We start from the raw sequence: 17,722 nt of genomic DNA, 5'->3' as shown, positions 1-17,722 counted from the left end.
GCTTGTGGGACCAGCTCTTGCCTTTAACGCTGGGGATAAACTTGCTTTAAGGCTCTGAAACAACTTGTTCCATTGTTCGCTTCTAGCTATCATTGGCATCTCAGAAGGGGAAGCAGAGGTGGACCTTCTGGTAGGACCTCTCTTAATCCTCGATGCTCCTTGGGACCTCCAGAGAGGGGAAGTGGAAACAACAGACATGGGGGCCCAAGGTAAGAAAGGAAATGGCCAAATCAAAGGCTTGTGTTATGATAAAGTAGGGGTGGTGGATCTGTGGCCTCCACCTAACTTCTTGCAAGTGGAGAAATCCTGGAAGGGGGCAAGAAGGGGAAAAATGCAGGGGAGGTGGTCAAAACAGATGAAGCCATGACTCCCTCTGCAACCATTCAGTTCAGACTTATGGCGAGAATGATCAGTTCCTTCCCAGGCAACCTCCTAAGGAGGACTGAATGGCGATGGGAAGACATGATTGGTTTTCTTCAAGTTTGGGGAAAACATATTTCCTTTGGTATTGGTGGGATGATCTTTCTTGAAGGAAGGGCTATTGATGACACACGGCTTGGAGGCTGAGAACTTGCTATTTGCATTAAATGTACCGTACTTGTCTAGAGGCTACAACATACAAAACGCTTGCTAGTTCTATGTTCTCAGTAAATCCTGGAGTCGAAATCACTTGAGTACATAGGAGACTTGTTAAATACTGAACTACACTGCTGGGCCAGAAAGTGCAGGTGCTTAACATGTATATCTGTCTTGTTGTGATTCCTTTCTTAAAGGTGAATCTCATGTGATAGAAGCTGAGGCTGACTCTACAGTTGGACGTCACTTTATCCTCAAGGCAGACGAAGGACTTGGATGGCTCCTGGATTCCGATAAGGCTATGACAACAACTGGTAAGGTCCTTTTAGAGAGCCAGTGTGGCGTAATGGTTAGAGAGATGGATGGACTAAGACCTGGGAGAGCAGGGTTCGAATCCCCACTCAGCCTTTAAGCTCACTGGGTGACCTTGGGCCACAGTCACTTGCCATCTCTTATTCTCACAGGGTGGTTGTGAGGATGAAATGGGAAGAACCGTGTACACTACCTTGAGATTCTTGGAAGATAAAAGTGGCATATAAATGTATTAAAATAAATAGACGGCTTGATATTAGAGAATCCATAGATTCCCCCAAAGGCTCTTAGCTCTCAGTAACTGTAGTCATGGCTTCTGCTCCACCTCTTGCAATTTTGCTCTAAGAAATCTGTTCCAATAATTACTACAGTTATGGTGATTTTCTTTCCTAAACACATATACTGGGATCTCGGGAAGTGTTAGAGAGGGTGTCTACCCAAGTAAGTCCTGAGGCCAGAATGGGATAGACAAGTGAGACCTGAAACAAAATGTTGCAGTATGTAATGCTGCTATTTAGGATTCAAAAACCACCAGTTGGTCAACTCTGGAGCAAAAACAATCCGCCTTTGACTGTTTTTTGGAGGGAATCCCTCTAAAGTTTGTGGGTGGGTGGTGCTGTTTTGGCTGCATAAGGTCTGGCACTCACAGATTGGAAATACAGTCGTACCTTGGATCCTGAATGCCTTGCGAGTCAAACGGTTTGGCCCCCGAACGCTGCAAACCCGGAAGTGGGTGTTCCAGTTTACGAACGTTCTTTGGAACCCGAATGCCTGACGTGGCTTCTGATTGGCTGAAGGAGCTTCCTGCAGCCAATCGGAAGCCGCACCTTGGTTTCCGAACATTTTGGAAGTTGAACGGACTTCCGGAACAGATTCCATTCGACTACCAAAGGTACCACTGTAGAGAGGTGAAGATCAGAAGTGTAATGAATGGCTAATTGTAACTAACACAGAACAAATCACGATGCAGTTAAAAGCACAGGAATTGTAACTTCCTCCCTCCCTCGCTCCCTTCCTCCTCCTTTTAAAAGCCCTGTAAGACTTTTTTTCAAAAGCAAAATGGTGGCTTCGCCTCTGAGCCTCCAAAGTTGCCGTTCTCGACAAACCCTTTGACAAGCCAATGCCTTAACATTCCTATTCCCTTGACTGTAGATGATGCACCACACACCACACCTGAAAATGTTGTTGCAGCCAAGCTAACCTCTGCTGCAGATGAAAGCTTGGGTAAACTGGCACCCCCTGTGGAGATAGCAAAGTTGTCCCTGCAAGGTAATGGACATAATGACTGCATGGCACAGTTTACTAAAGGGGTTGGGTAGCGAACCATGGGAGGATGGAGCTCTTGATTTTAATACTTCTTAAACTCCTTTTAGGCACTGCATCACAGAAGGGGACTGTCCTGGAACGAATCCAAACCACAGCAGCTGCAGTCGTGGTGCTTGCCCTATTGAGCTGCATCTTCTAGATATGTGGATAAATCCATTTGCTTGTATATTGAAAACGGAGGTTTTTTTTTTCTTGCAGCCTGAAACTGTAGAGCTGGCAAAGAATTGTTTATGTAATGTCTGCTGCACAAGCTTGTGGCCAGGTGGATCATCCTCTGCAAGGGCTTAAGCAAAATGGACTACTGAAATGAAAAATAAAATGCACGTGGTATTCACTGTTTTCAATTGGCAAGTGATGCATAACAATATGCAACTCATGTTGTTGTTTTCCCCCCATTTACATTGAGGTCTCCTTTGAATTGGATAGTGCAGAATAATTATCTACATTAGTTGCTTTACTCACAAAAGCGACTCTAAATAGCTATGATTTTATGTAAAATCTCATTACAGCAAGACTAATAACACAGCTTTTACTGGAAACCGAACTGCAGCAGAACAGTAGCAACGCAGCATGCAACTAATACAGGGAGAACTCTAAATCGGTGCCTTCGTATATCCCTAGGCTGGCCCTTCAGTCGTAACACTCCATTGGCAGAGAAATTCTGCCTTCCAATAGAAGACTGCCCTCTCAAATCTTCTTGCAGCCTTTAAAAAGTCCTGTCAGAGAAGAACGTCAAATTATTCAGAAGTTCTTTTAAAAAAACGGCTCAGTGGTGTTAACAGCTGAAATGCATAGCCTCAAGCCTATATAGTAAAACAAAACAGACAATCTGAGAAGGTAAAGTATAATTTTCTGCCGTAACTTGCAATTAAAACTGGTATTACTCGGGTCTGAGTTACCTTAAGGGCTTGGTTGGCTAACAAGGTTGGGGATACAAATTCAACAAATGAAGATACAGAATGTTTAAAGGCCTATTTTCTCACATTTTCGCCAGTGGTGGTAGCTAGCAAGTGGCCATGTGTTCCCCTTTGCAGAGAACAGTCCTCGGTTTCCAGCGTCTGCAGAGGGCAGCCCTCTATTTGAAATACTGGACACTGTGTGCTTGATATGCTAAATACATTGTGCATTGGCCAAATGTGTGACATGCAATTATAGCAGGGACAACTGTGAACTACCTGTGAACTAGATTGGGACATCTACTGTATCTGATCCCCTCATTGAGTCGGGGTGTATGTCTATCTCTAATCTCCATCTTGTTCCTAATTATAGAATCATAGTTGGAAGAGACCACAAGGGCCATCCAGTCCAACCCCCTGCCAAGCAGGAAACACCATCAAAGCATTCCTGACAGATGGCTGTCAAGCCTCTGCTTAAAGACCTCCAAAGAAGGAGACTCCACCACACTCCTTGGCAGCGAATTCCACTGTCGAACAGCTCTCACTGTCAGGAAGTTCTTCCTAATGTTTAGGTGGAATCTTCTTTCTTGTAGTTTGAATCCATTGCCCCGTGTCCGCTTCACTGGAGCAGCAGAAAACAACCTTTCACCCTCCTCTATATGACATCCTTTTATATATTTGAACATGGCTATCATATCACCCCTTAACCTTCTCTTATCCAGGCTAAACATGGACTTCTTTACAGTACTCACGTTTTTAAGTGGAAACATTGTGTTTTATGCCTCAAGATTATAAGTACCGTATATACTCGAGTATAAGTCGACCCAAATATAAGCCGAGGCACCTAGTTTCCCTACAAAAATGTGGTAAAGCTTATTGACTCAAGTATAAGCCGGTTCACCTTTGCCACTGTGGTAGAGGAGGAACGAGCAGCCCAAAGCAGCCCTTTGGGCTGCTCCTTCCTCTTCCTCCTTTGCTGCTGTGGAGCTCACCCCGTCGCAGGGTTTCGAACCGCCATTCTTCTGATCAGCAAGCCCTAGGGCTCTGTGGTTTAACTCACAGCGCAATGTTCCCTTGTGTTATACAGAGATGGCTGGGATCCTGTCCTGTTTAAGCAGGAGCCAGGGGAAGTGAGCACCTGTGGGGTTTTAATACTTCCTTAACTTTCTGCCTTCTGGGGTCTAAAGTTTGCATTTATGCGAGCAGTTCAGGAATGGAACAAGCTGCCTGGGGAGAGTAAAGAACCACCGTTCTTGTACACTTCTTAAGGAATGGTTGACTTGAGTATAAGCCGAGGGCAGCTTTTAAAGCACAAAAAGTGTGCTGAAAAACTAGGCTTATACTCAAGTATATACGGTACTACCCTACCTTTGGCGAAAAAGCGTGCCAGCTTTTCAGTATGAGGGGAAGTCATGTGCTTAGCACAACCTTGTTTAGCAGCTATTTAACAGGCTTCTGGTGTTTTAGCTGCTGTGTGTCAAAGGAAGCAGAGCTAAAAATCATTTCATTTGAACTTAGACCTTTGGCAAGCTTTGTTTAGTTTGTTTAGTGTCTAACCAGAAGAGCCGGTATTTTGCCCATTTGTATGCCGGCAGCTGAAGTTGGAGAGCTGTTGGTCACTGTCTGCTGAGTCATCATTCAGAGTCCCTGTAACATCTTCCTTTCATAGCTTTAAACCAACAGCCAGCAAACTGCTAACAATGATTGCATAAGGGGGGCAGGGGAGGGATAAAACCGACAGAGACAGCTCAGAGCTCGACTTTAAAATCTCCCTCTTCAGCCTGACCAGAAAAAGAGAAACATTTAAAAGGAGACCCTGTTTATTCAAAAGAAAGCTCCTGCTGAAATAGTCCTCAGAACAGTATAGCTGTAGAATACAAATAAAGTTCCATTCAGTTTTCTTATCTAGGTAAGATGTTAATGACCTGTTTTAAAATTTCAGTTATCTAACCAAGCCCTTGTAGGCCTTTAACCATTTATGCTAGATTAAAAAATCCTCCCCCCCAAACACACACACACACAACTATTGGTCTACTTCTAAAAATCTATTTAATATTTGAGAAGATTGATAGGCATTGTCTGGTCGTCTTCTGGTTATCCTGAAAGCTTCAAACAGCTGAGGCCTATCCACTCCATATAAACATACTGATGACTCGCTAATACACTGGCAAATCTTATTGTTGCTAGAAGAAACAGTATACTGCTGCCAGTATGTTATCCCTGCTTCCTTCCTGTTTCTTGTTGTGCCCGATACTACTTCTACATTTATGCTTTATTTGGGGGCAAGGCTATGTTTACAGCTACCGTGCTGAACTCAGGCACCATAAACAATCATTTTGCAGTATCTAAGTCCATGTAGATCAGCAATGTTTGCTTACTTCATCCTTGAGACATACACACGCCCTCACTCTGAACAGGCACGCAGTTGCCCTCCCTCTCACCTTCCCAGTGGCTAGTCTTATCTCCTCCTCCCCCTTCCACTGCATGCTTCCTTTTCTATCCCTTTGATCACTGCTTTTATCATACAATTTTTAAAAAAACCCAGTCCTTTCTGTAGATGACGGAAGGACAAACTCCATCCTGTGAAAATTTTATCCATATACTGGCAGTGGCGTATCAACCCCACCCAAAGGTTTACATTGGGTTTGTAGGACTTATTCTGAAGGGCAGGGATGGGGAGCCAGTGGTGTTGGACTCCAACTGCTATCATCCCTGACCATTGGCCATGCTGGCTGGAGATGATGATAATTGGAGTTCAATAACATCTGGAGGGTCATGCATTTCCCATTCATTCTACCCTAGGGTGTAAGAGGATGCCTGACATTCACAAGAGCTTTCCCAGACAGCAACTTCCCCCCCCCCCCAACAATGGCATGGAGGATAGCTCAGTCGGTAAAGCATGAGAATCTCAATCTCGGGGTCGTGAGTTTGAGCTCCTCGTTGGGCAAGAGGATTCCTGCATTGCAGGGGGTTGGACTGGATGACCCTCGAGGTCCCTTGCAATTTTGTGATTCTAAGTAAAGTGAGGGGACAGTGACTATGGTGCAAAAAGTAGAGCAGCCCTAAACACCTGATCCTAGTGGACAATTCTTGTTTTTTTTTTAATAGTGAATGAATTGTCTGCAGCATGATTCAAAGATGTGGGTAATTCTATTTTTCCTTGTTCAAAATTGCAATAGCGGTTCTGGAAATTATAAATGATTCTACTCCCCTTTCATGACAACAAATGCAGTAAAAAAAAAAAGATTAAAATGACTGTCAGAAGAAAATAAAACAGAGCTTTCCAAACTTTTCATGTTGGTGGCACGCTTTTTAGACATGCATCATTTCATGACACAGTAATTCAGCTTTACTAGCAAACTGGAGGTTAAACCAACCCCTTTCCAGCCCTGGGAGTGTTTTTATGACACACCTACACACTGCAGCTGACACACTAACGTGTTTGGAAAGCTCTGAAATAAAAGAAAAATAGGTTAAGCTGGCCGTTGCATTCTGCGTTTCTGCTGTCTACCAACCAAGAGATCAGGTGTGAAATGTCATAACAATACACAAGGGCCAGCTATTAATCCCACATATCAAGGCTAGTGAGTGTGTACTTGGTTGTTTTCAGTTTTTTCCTGATTGCATCCAGAAAAGTAACATGCATGTCCAGGGAGTTTGGATGTTACTGTGAGAGAGTTTGAACATGCAACACGCCACACCACCTGTTTTCAAGGGCAGTGGAGTTCATGCGGAAACTGTGTTTGTATATCAGTAAAAGTAATTGATACAGGATGCTGAATTGATCCTCAAGTTGGGCTGAGAAATACAAGCTTATTCTGACAGCACCAACACTACCCTTCCTCCCACCAGCATCAAAGGTGAATGGAACATTCTCTGGGTTCGAATTACAAGAGCTAGGAGATGAGACTGGGACAGAATTGGCCGTTCAGTTTTTTAGATGACGAAATGGGAAAGGCAGAAATGCAGGCAGGACTCTTCAACTGACACCGCTGGCATGGATGGCTAAAGCATAAAATGCTCAGGAAGTTTCCCCGTTGGGAACAGCCTTCCACAGATGGGGAAAGCATCACAGTGCAGGGTTAAAACTAGAAGATGTATCTGGATTTAAAATGGGATTAGACAAATTCATGGAGGATAATACTACAGTACTTGTTATTGTTTAGTTGTTTAGTCGTGTCCGACTCTTTGTGACCCCATGGACCAGAGCACGCCAGGCACTCCTGTCTTCCACTGCCTCCCACAGTTTGGTCAGACTCATGTTGGTAGCTTCGAGAACACTGTCCAACCATCTTGTCCTCTGTCGTCCCCTTCTCCTTGTGCCCTCCATCTTTCCCAACATCAGAGTCTTTTTCCAGGGAGTCTTCTCTTCTCATGAAGTGGCCAAAGTACTGGAGACTCAGCTTCAGGATCTGTCCTTCCAGTGAGCACTCAGGCCTGATTTCCTTAAGAATGGATAGGTTTGATCTTCTTGCAGTCCATGGGACTCTCAAGAGTCTCCTCCAGCACCATAATTCAAAAGCATCAATTCTTCGCCAATCAGCCTTCTTTATGGTCCAGCTCTCACTTCCATACATTACTACTGGGAAAACCATAGCTTTAACTATACGCACCTTTGTCGGCAAGGTGATGTCTCTGCTTTTTAAGATGCTGTCTAGGTTTGTCATTGCTTTTTTTCCCAAGAAGCAGGCATCTTCTAATTTCATGGCTGCTGTCACCATCTGCAGTGATCATGGAACCCAAGAAAGTAAAATCTCTCACTGCCTCTATTTCTTCCCCTTCTATTTGCCAGGAGGTGATGGGACCAGTGACCATGATCTTAGTTTTTTGATGTTGAGCTTCAGTCCATATTCAAGATAATACTACTAGTGGTTACTAATCATGATCAGTGCTATTTTTCTAGAAAAAGAGGTGACGGGACTCACTATGAATGCCTCCCTTGTTCTCTTATAATGACAATGGCAGTTCCAGCTGAAAAAAAGCCCTGGGGCCTGGTCTTGATAGCTAAATGCTACCTCCAGGAGCAGAGACAGCATTGTCCCTGCCATTCACATTTACAGGTCAGTTTATGGAAAATTACATATCATATCTTCCTAGAATCAGCGCTAATGAGTGCCTATGAGTAACAATTTCAAAGGAAGGAGCTATGTGACAGTGAAGCGTTACTGCCCTACGAGCATTCAAGTTTTTAGGAAGAACTCTCAAAAACAGGCAGTAAAAAAAGAGAGGCAAAGCTGTTCAGTTGTAGGTTTTGGCACTGTGCTAGCCTCCCCTATCCTTTCCTTAGCCACCATTTGGAGCGGTAGGGGTGCCCCACTGGCCAAACTACTTGATTCCCGATCACCTGAGCCAACATGGTGTAGTCATTAAGAGTGCTGGACCTGGGTGACCAGGGTTCAAATCCCACCCCACTTCAGCCATGAATCTCACTGGGTGACCCTGGGCCAGTGAGTCCCTCAGTCTAACCTACCTCACAGGGTTGTTGTGAGAAGAAAATGGGGAGACAACACTAATTAATGGGTAGATGAACACTACCTTGAGCTCCTGTGAGAAAAGGCAGGGTATAAATGTAACTAAATAAATACATGAATGAGCTCAGCCAACAGTGGTAATATTTGGAGCTGCAGGGGGGCATCCTTTACAAAACTGAGCCCATGAATATTGGCACAGAGTTTAAAGCACAATCCAACAAAGATAAATAAATTCTTCCCCACCCCATGTGGCATACCTTGTTTTCTTTTTTTAAAAAAAAAGCACCGGGCAAAACATTCCTGCATTGTAGGGGGTTGGACTAGATGACCCTTGTGACCTTTTCCAGTTTTATGATTCTGTAACGTGTCTCCCCTGTATTAAGTCTCTGTAGCCACAGATGACGCTGTAACTCTGCAACAGCCTGACGTCCCACTCTGAAATGTGAGCTCTCCCCTTGTCTCCCTAGACAGGCAGATGCTAACAAATGCATTTTGTGCTCCCATTTTGTATTTTCAATGTTGTGAACAGCCCTGTAATCTTCGGGTGAAGGGCTGTATACATCCCGTCCCCACCAGGGCCCGTGCCTTCTTCCCTGAAAAGTGACCAGAAACAAAGCCTGAGAAAGACCTGCAGTTTTATTAGAGTTTATATTTAAAGTAGATAATTAAATGAGCAAATTAAATGAATTTGGATATGCAGCAGATTTGAAAAATAAATTTAAGGAGCAGCAGAAAGAGAAGGAAGTCAAACTTTGAAATTTTAAAATGATTGTAAAATTAATCACAAGTATAAATTTGAAAAGTATAAATAAAAACCTCTATATACTGTATATTGTCCTGGGGACGGAGAGAGAGAACCTCCATTCCCAGGACAACTCTACCACACCTCACCCTCCCCGGCCAGAGTGTGGGGCGTTCCCTCCCTTCGCTCCGCCCCACTCTCCCTCCCTTCCTCCAGCTGCGCGCTCTGCGCATGCCCACTTCCCTCCCGCAATGGGAAGCGAGGTGAGGGGGGAAAGCGGCTGATTACTGAGCGGGTCAGCTGAGCTCGTCGCGTGACCAGGCCGGGCAGGCGGCGGCGGCGGCCTCTGCCTGGACTGCGCGTGCGCGCCGAGGGTGGCTCCTCTGCCCGAGCGAAGATGGCGGCCTCCAGAGCCAGGCTCTGAGGGGAGGCGGCAGCGCTTCGGAGGGGTAGTGGCTGCAGCCCAGGAGGAGGAAAAGGAGAAGCCCTCCCGGCGGCAACTGAAGCAGCTGCGGGGGCTGCTGGCTCGCGGAGTCCCTTGTAAGTGCAAGGCTTGGGAGGGGGGGGACACACACTGGACGGCGCCGCTCCCCGGCCAGGTAAATAAATGGGTGCCCCCCCCCAGGCACAAAAAAGAGACTGAAGGGAACCGCCGAGGGCTTTGCATGCAGTAGGGGTGCGAGGAGGGAGGAGAAACACGGACTTTCCCCCTTATTCATCCGAGCTAGTGACTTCTGTTTTTCCCCCACCCCCAATTCAGTAAGCGCCCCCTCCCTATTCCTCCTCGGCAAATGGAGGTGGCAGATAGGATGGGGTGGGGGGTTTAAAACGGGTGTCTAGCCCTCATTTCCGCATTTGCTTCAGGGAGGCTGGCACCCAGCTTGCAATATACCTCTTTTTTTTTTTCTTACCCTTTGGCCGAAGCAACAGGGGAGAAGCGGGCTGTGCACTATCATAGCATGTTAACTGTTGTGTTTCCAAGCACAAAAAGCCTTCATGCTTCCACAAGTGTGCCTATCAATGTGTACGGAACGGTTCCCTTGGTTTGGGGGACACCCCCCTTTGCCTGGCTGCCCCTGTGCTGCAAAGGTGGTGGGTTCAAACCCCTGCCAGAAACTTTCATGCCTGTGCTGAGAATGTGCTGGCTAGAGTTAATCTGTCCCACGGCTTGTTGCTTCCTTGCATGCGCCATCCAGTCTTTCAGGAAGAGAATTCATCGACTGGCATAAAAAATGGTATAGTCAGCTTATGCATTTAATTTCCACCCGCCTTGGAGTTTTCTTTAGAAATGTGGAAACAAAATAGAAAATTATTTCCAGTAGCACCTTAGAGACCAACTGAGTTTGTTCTTGGTATGAGCTTTCGTGTGCATGCACACTTCTTCAGATGCATTTAGAAATGTGGTACGGTAGGTGAATTCTTGGGATGCAGACAGAATTTATGCACAGTAGCTCCTGAATTGCATGATGCTGTGATTGAGAATTGCATCTTCAGTTCCATTCCAAATGGAAGTTCCACATCCAATATGTGTTTTGAATCCTGTGCTTGTTTTGTAGGGTTAGCAAGGGTGTTTTATATAATTCACCACAAAGTAGGGAGTAATTCTTCAAGGAAACAGCACTTACACTTATGCACTGCAAGCCGTGGCTTTTAAGAGACTCTACTTCAGAGCTGCTTTTCTCACGGTGAGAGCCAGAATTGCAAAAGAAACAATCAATATATATATATATAATAGACTTTAAAGAAGATGTTAATGTATGTGCTGTCTTTGGCATCCAGGAATTGATACAAATAATTTTAAAGAAGTTCTGGAATTTCCCCCACCTTCTGAGTAATTTGAATGCATGTTCACATGCGTGAGTATCTGAGTAAATGTTTTTCCACTTACCGGTACCATCATTTAATCATTAACACCCAGAAGTAAACTGCTTTTTATTTTTTTTTGTCCTTGTAATTCTTTATCTGCTGCATTTTCCCAGAAAGCCCACAACCCAGCTAACTTGTGGTAGATTGGCAATCGGGCCACCTGGCGAGGGAGTGGCAGTATCTTTTAATTCTATACATAATTTGATGAATGCAGGAGCCCGTGTGGTTATTTTCCTAGGAAAGTATGCAAGTTAATGTGTAAAATGTGTAACCACAGTGTGTTCTGGAAACTGGATCTAGAAAAGGCAAATCAGTCTTTCTTCTGAACTATATATATGCTCTGTTGTAAAGTTAATCAGTTTGTAGTCAGTTACAGTAGTTTTTTATTAAATTTGTATACCGCCCTTTATCTCAAGATCACAGGATGGTTCACAACAACAACAAAAATACAAGAGAACCCAAAATACATAATAAAAACAAGAACGAAAACAAACCAATAACACACCACTCACAAACACATTTAAAATGGCATAGAACATTAATCAGCCCAAGGCCTGGTTATCAATAGTGTCAATGTTGAGTTCAAAGACAGGAAAATAGATACAACTTGGTAAAAATGTTTAACCATTTGTCTTGATGCTACTAGTGGTAGGCCTTGGATTTCCCAAGTTTTAGCATCATAATGAAAGCTTTGGTGGGTTTGGGTTTGTAGTGTACAGGGCAATCCTATATATGTCTACTCAGATGTAAGCCCCATTGAGTTCAGTGGGCCTTAACTATTGGGTAAGAATGTTTGGAACTACAACCTTAAACATTTATTCCTTTATAATGGGTTCTGTGTGCTGGATGACCATTTCCATCATTCTTGGTCAGTATGGCCAGTAGTCAGGGGTGATGGGAATTGTGTTGTGGTGGCTCCCCATTTGTGAAATGCTCTCCCCAGGGAGGCTTGTCTAGTGCCTTCATTACATATGTTTAGGTCCCAGGTGAAAACATTTCTCTTCAACCAGGCCTTTGTCTCATTATCATTTTATGGCTCTGTAAATGTATTTGTGGGAAGACTTGTTTGCCTTTGTTTTTGTAGTATGCATTTTGTGTTCTCATTTTGTATTTTTATGTTGTGAACCGCCCTGTGATCTTCAGAAGAAGTGTGGTACTGCATACAAATTTAATAAATAATAATAGTAATAGTTCAGCAATATCAGACAATCCAAAGGTTAGTTGTCCCTCACCTATAACTAGTACAACACATTTGATATGAGATAATATTACAGACCTTTGTTCATTATTTCTTAGCTTCAGGGTTTTTTTGTTTTTTGTTTAGAGACAAATGCTATACTACACGAATGGCAATAATTCATTATTGATTTTCAAACTGACTGAGTCTATGGGAAAGTCATTTCATCAACGCTCCACCCTTCTGCTCTTCTTCTTTTTCTTTCCTGAAACATTTCCCATTCAAACAACCTCTACAGCTGATTTCATTTTGTTAGAATGGTTGATGCACTTAAGCAGCAAATATTATGCTGTGCATGATACTTCCAACTTTACTGCACATCTTCAGATTAGTTAAAATAGCTGTCAAAAACATGTAGCCACTCATTGGAAGCTTGCATCTAATGAAAGATTTGGTGGAATTCAGTTTTACTTTGAAGTCATAATAAGTTACATTACAAATGTATAACCTGAGAGGTTGAAGGATGTGTGTGGAATTAGTATAATAGACAATGGGCGTTCTGCTTTACTTGAAAGAGAAATCAGCTGTCTCAGATATCTTGAAAGTCATGTTAGAGAGAGAAAGAGAGAGAGAGAATAGTATTACTTTTCTTCAAAGTGAGAATGTGTTAATTGCATGCTGGCTGTGGCGGCTGCTAACAATGAAATTGAACTGGGGAATAATTTGGTAGACCAGGTCTGTTAGTGGAACATTGCAACCAAGTTGCTTAGTGAGAGAAGCTGCACAAACGAATAGAATTTTTGGATAGAAAGAAATTTATGTATGTGTGTGCTTTCATTCTCAACTCAGGGCTCTCAAAACTTCCACTGGTGTTCATTGAGCAGGTTGTTTTTAACGGAGCATACCTAATTGGTTCAGCTGTCTTGCCTGATTCACTTGTTCCTGAGTCATCTGACTCAACATGCTGTGGCCCTTAACATTTTATTAAGTGCACCATTTGAGACTCCTTAGTCGTGGTGCTGCCTTCCTTCCCTTCTCCCTGTGACTGTTACTTTGCCACACACTCACAGATGCCAGTTCTTGTAGTATACATAACGATACTGTGCTGGTATCTATCAAATTTGGGCCACCTCACTTGTTTCCCTTCGCTAGCTGGTAAAATCATTATTTCATAGGGCCTGTTGAGATCATTTTTATTTGTGATCACTGGCATCACAGCATTTAAATGGATTTCAGTGTGTGTGTGTGTTTATTTGTATTTTTATGTATTTCATTGTGCTGTTATCAGTTGCCCTTCTGGGCATTAAAAGGTGGGGTGGAAATGTTTATAATTCAACTTCAGTGTATATACAAGCTAAAGCATAATGAAGAGTTAAAACAGCCTTCATTTCTTGACTTCACATGGCAGCTGATCTATTAATGTGTTCTAAAGCTAGCCAATGGAAAATGAGTAGCAATTCACCGTTATCAATATAAGTGACATTTATTTAGGCTTAAAATATGGAGCTCTAAATTGCACACAGTAGTAGAGAAGAGATCAGAACTAAGATCATTGTTGGGTAGAGATGTGTGTTAGTGAGTGTATTCTAATTTTAAAACCCTAAAAAGGAATATTAATTGCACATATTGTTGAATATTATTTTTGAGTGACCCTCAGGGTTAATAACGTTAGGTTGGAAATTATGGAAGTTATTATATTCTACAAATCTGATGAAATGGTTATATGATACTACAAAACCTGACTGGCTCTTTGCAAATGACATTCTTTGAACAATAAAAGCTTGTGATAATTTTGCCCAGTGGCATCGAAAAGCTGGAACGTGCCTGTAGCTATAGTGGCAAAAAGTAATTGTAACCTAGTAACTTGTACCTGTATCAAATATATTCCTTACAACCTCTGTTTACCTTAGTAGTGTGCTTGCTCCCTCTTTCCTCCCCTTCTTCTCTTAAGTTATTGCATAATAAGCACATCATGTGAACATGCTGCTCATTGTAACTGCCAAAGAATTGGATCCATTTCTCCAGATTTATGGGACCAAAGTCTCTAAATAGATAAGCTTTGAGTATGAAAAGGCTGAATGAAACTGTTTGTCCCTTTGCAGTATTTGAGACTTAACACTTATATTTTGCGGTCAGTAAAAATTTGTGGTAGTACTTGACTTTTCATGCACTTACACACTCAGCAGAATGCAGTGATAGAAGGGAAAGACTGAAAGAGCAACTTCAGGTTGCAGTAACAAATGTTGGATTTCCGGGGTGGGGTGGGGGGAATTGAAATTTGCATTGCGTTGGAAAAACCTACAGTTCACATTAAAAAAAAAACCTTTAGCTCGGGTGGCTAACCTGTGACTCTGTTGTGGCAGAGCTACAACTCCTATAATCTCTTTACCATTTTTCCTACTGACTAATGGCAATGGGAGTTGCAATGCAGCATGTTTCCCTTGTGTTTAGTAAAGAAGCCTAAAAACTTTGAAACAGTCAAGCTTGCCTAATACAGTGGTACCTCGGGTTACAGACGCTTCAGGTTACAGACTCCGCTAACCCTGAAATAGTACTTCGGGTTAAGAACTTTGCCTCAGGATGAGAACAGAAATTGTGTGACGGCAACAGCGGGAGGCCCCCATTAGCTAAAGTGGTACTTCAGGTTAAGAACAGTTTCAGGTTAAGAACGGACCTCCAGAACGAATTAAGTTCTTAACCCGAGGTACCACTGTACAGTGGTGCCCCGCTAGACGACAATAATTCGTTCTGCTAATATTTTCATCTAGCGGTTTTTTCGTCTAGCGAAGCGGCAATGTAAACCGCGGTTTTCGCTAGATGGAAAAAAACACACGAAACAAATTCGTTTTGCGATGCAGCCCCATAGACTTTTTCGTCTTGCGGGGCAGCCTCCCGCTAGACGAATGCCTTCGTCTAGCGAGTTTTTCGTCTAGCGAGGCATTCGTCTAGCGGGGCACCACTGTATTTGCATTCATTGTAACTAACGAACTTAAATAACTTGGAAAAAAAGAGCGCTGGAAGATTTTCCACCCCGTATCACTGAATGCAGCTAGGTGGTCAAATTTTGACTGCTCCTCTGCGCTACTAACCCTGCAGATAAAGAACAGTGCCGCAGACAAAAGGCTGCACTACAATGCTTGCCCTTGATATGCTACGTTTATCTTTGCAGGGAGTTCTTTTGTACATGAGGAGGTAATCAGAAATGGTTTGCTGCAGCTGTACCTTGAAGTGGTACAATCCCTTTTATCACCTAATTGTGTAGTCTATGTGAAGCTGATTAGTAAAGAGATGTGAGAGAACTCCTGAACTATTGTCAGTCGGGGTCCTTTGGCTAAAAGTTATGCAACATTTTGAGTAACAAGCAACCCCTTTAGCAAACTGTATTGTGTATTCAGTAGAAAATGTATTTCTGTTCTGTGGCAAATTGCTTTTATTAATCCCAAGCATATTTTGTTACAGGTTCTGGCACAAAATGAATATAATTAGGGAAAATAAAGATTTGGCCTGTTTCTACACAACTAAACATTCATGGAGGGGAAAGTAAGTAGCCTAGTTTATTTTATTCTCCAGTTTTGAGGTGGTAATGACATACTGGATAGCCTTTCTGCTATCCAGCTGTGAGTTTTCAAACTGGTCTGCTAAAATTTCTTTGAATTGGAATTTGCTAATAATCTAATAATCTCCTTGTGATTGTTCATAAATAGCACTGGTCTCCTAAACAGTTTATTTTTATGTAAGCTTATGTTTCGACAGAATTTATTAGTTTCGGGACATGTTCACACTATCTGTTGTTGAGTGGTCAGTTTATTAACGGCTTCCTATACAATTTATGAACTAGAGATTGATTGATTATTGCGTTTCTATGCTGCTTTTCATTCAAACGAATCTCAAATAATAACATAATAGAATATAATAGAATATCACAAATGCAACATAAATCGTAAAATAATTAACAAAACATCAATGAAGCAATTACAATTTATAACACTGTTAACAAAACAGCAACTAAAAATAAGCTAAACATCACAATTACAGCAAAAATCATATGATAAACTAATCAGTCACAACATTTAGTATCTTAAGAACAATATTATAGAGAAGTAACCATCCAATATACTAATATTAGACTCCCTCTGAGTATTAATACATATTGTAGCCTATATGGCACCATCCATGCACAAGAGGGAGGTATTAACAGTTTTGGGGAAACTCCAACATTTACAGAACAACAAAACCTATTTAGTGGCTGGGAGGGTACCCTTAAGAGGGCAGGAGAAAACCCCAAACAGCTCAGACTGAGCATGCTCAGTAGGCACAGAAGCCTGGCTGTAAGTGTGGGGTTGGGTGGGAAGGGGAAATGGAAAAAAAATACATTGAAAGAAAGCATCAGTTGGTGACTGGAACTCTGGAGAGAAGTGCTTCAAACTGCAACATATTGTTGCAGGTCTCACACAACTCTAATCCCACATATTTGCTGCTTCTTGCAATTCCTGCATAATCCGTGTTGCGATACAGAAGTGGTGGAGCAGCTTTTGTGCATCCCATTTCAAACTCCTGCTTGCCATCATAATTCTAGGGTGGGATCTCAAGTTTCATAATGAATGCCTAACTTCTATCGCTTAGAAACATGCCGAAGTGGGCAGGGGATAATTTTCCTTGCCCCAAATATTGGTGAGTCATGTTGATGATTCACCTGAAAGAAGCTTCATAAATGTTTATGGCTTATTTATAAAACAAAAGCAATTTTTTCCCTGCAATATCTCTCTAATACTGCAGTTTCCCTTAATGTCTTGTTTCTTGTTGGTATGTTTTTTTAGGTATAAGAGAGTCTTTTCAGTCGGAAGTCATGCCATCACAACATACAATCCTAACACATTAGAAGTTACAAATCAGGTAATGTCAAATACATAGTAGCTTCATGAAAACGTATTATCTCCAAAGCTGGATTGAGTTGGTTTATATGCCAATCCTATTGAGAGAGGAAAGATGTTCGGGGCTAGAGGGAGTTGCATGAGTTAATGCCAACATTAATGATTTGGCTAACTTATGTCACTTGGTATATGCTCAGATTAATTACCTCATGATATCCTTCAAACATGCCATAAGATAACTGGTTGGAATAATAAAGGTATATTTTCCCCATCCTTTCATTGCACATTTCTCAACGATATATGGATTTCCATCCATATTAGTGAATGTTAATATTAATGTGGAATCAAGTAGTGCCATTATTTGGAACCCAGGAGTACCGGTATATTTTTGGTGTCTGGTATCAGATAATGAAGAATAGCTGTTTACCTTGATTAAATGAAATGTTATATTTAGTTCCTTAAGTTTGTACAGTCTCCAAATGCTT

At 42.4% G+C, this 17,722-nt stretch overlaps 1 protein-coding gene across 4 annotated transcripts in view; it reads left to right on the top strand.

Annotated features, from left to right (window-relative positions):
* The first annotated feature begins 9,889 nt into the window (after window positions 1-9,889).
* The window catches only part of DNAJC13 (DnaJ heat shock protein family (Hsp40) member C13), a 62,851-nt gene continuing 55,018 nt past the window's right edge, over window positions 9,890-17,722 (top strand). For all 4 annotated transcript variants that reach the window (XR_004427691.1, XM_033166186.1, XM_033166185.1 and 1 more), the window contains exons 1-3: window positions 9,890-9,922; window positions 15,826-15,906; window positions 17,184-17,259. Coding sequence is in view for 3 of the 4 variants with exons in the window: in XM_033166186.1 (XP_033022077.1) it covers window positions 15,839-15,906; window positions 17,184-17,259 (144 nt within the window). In the remaining variant the exon portion in view is untranslated. The remainder of the gene's footprint in view (window positions 9,923-15,825; window positions 15,907-17,183; window positions 17,260-17,722) is intronic.

The sequence above is a fragment of the Lacerta agilis genome, chromosome 12 (assembly GCF_009819535.1).
Source record: "Lacerta agilis isolate rLacAgi1 chromosome 12, rLacAgi1.pri, whole genome shotgun sequence".
Lineage (NCBI taxonomy): Eukaryota > Metazoa > Chordata > Lepidosauria > Squamata > Lacertidae > Lacerta > Lacerta agilis.
The sequence above is the reverse complement of the archived record's forward strand: the minus strand, read 5'-3'. Positions and strand labels throughout refer to the sequence as shown.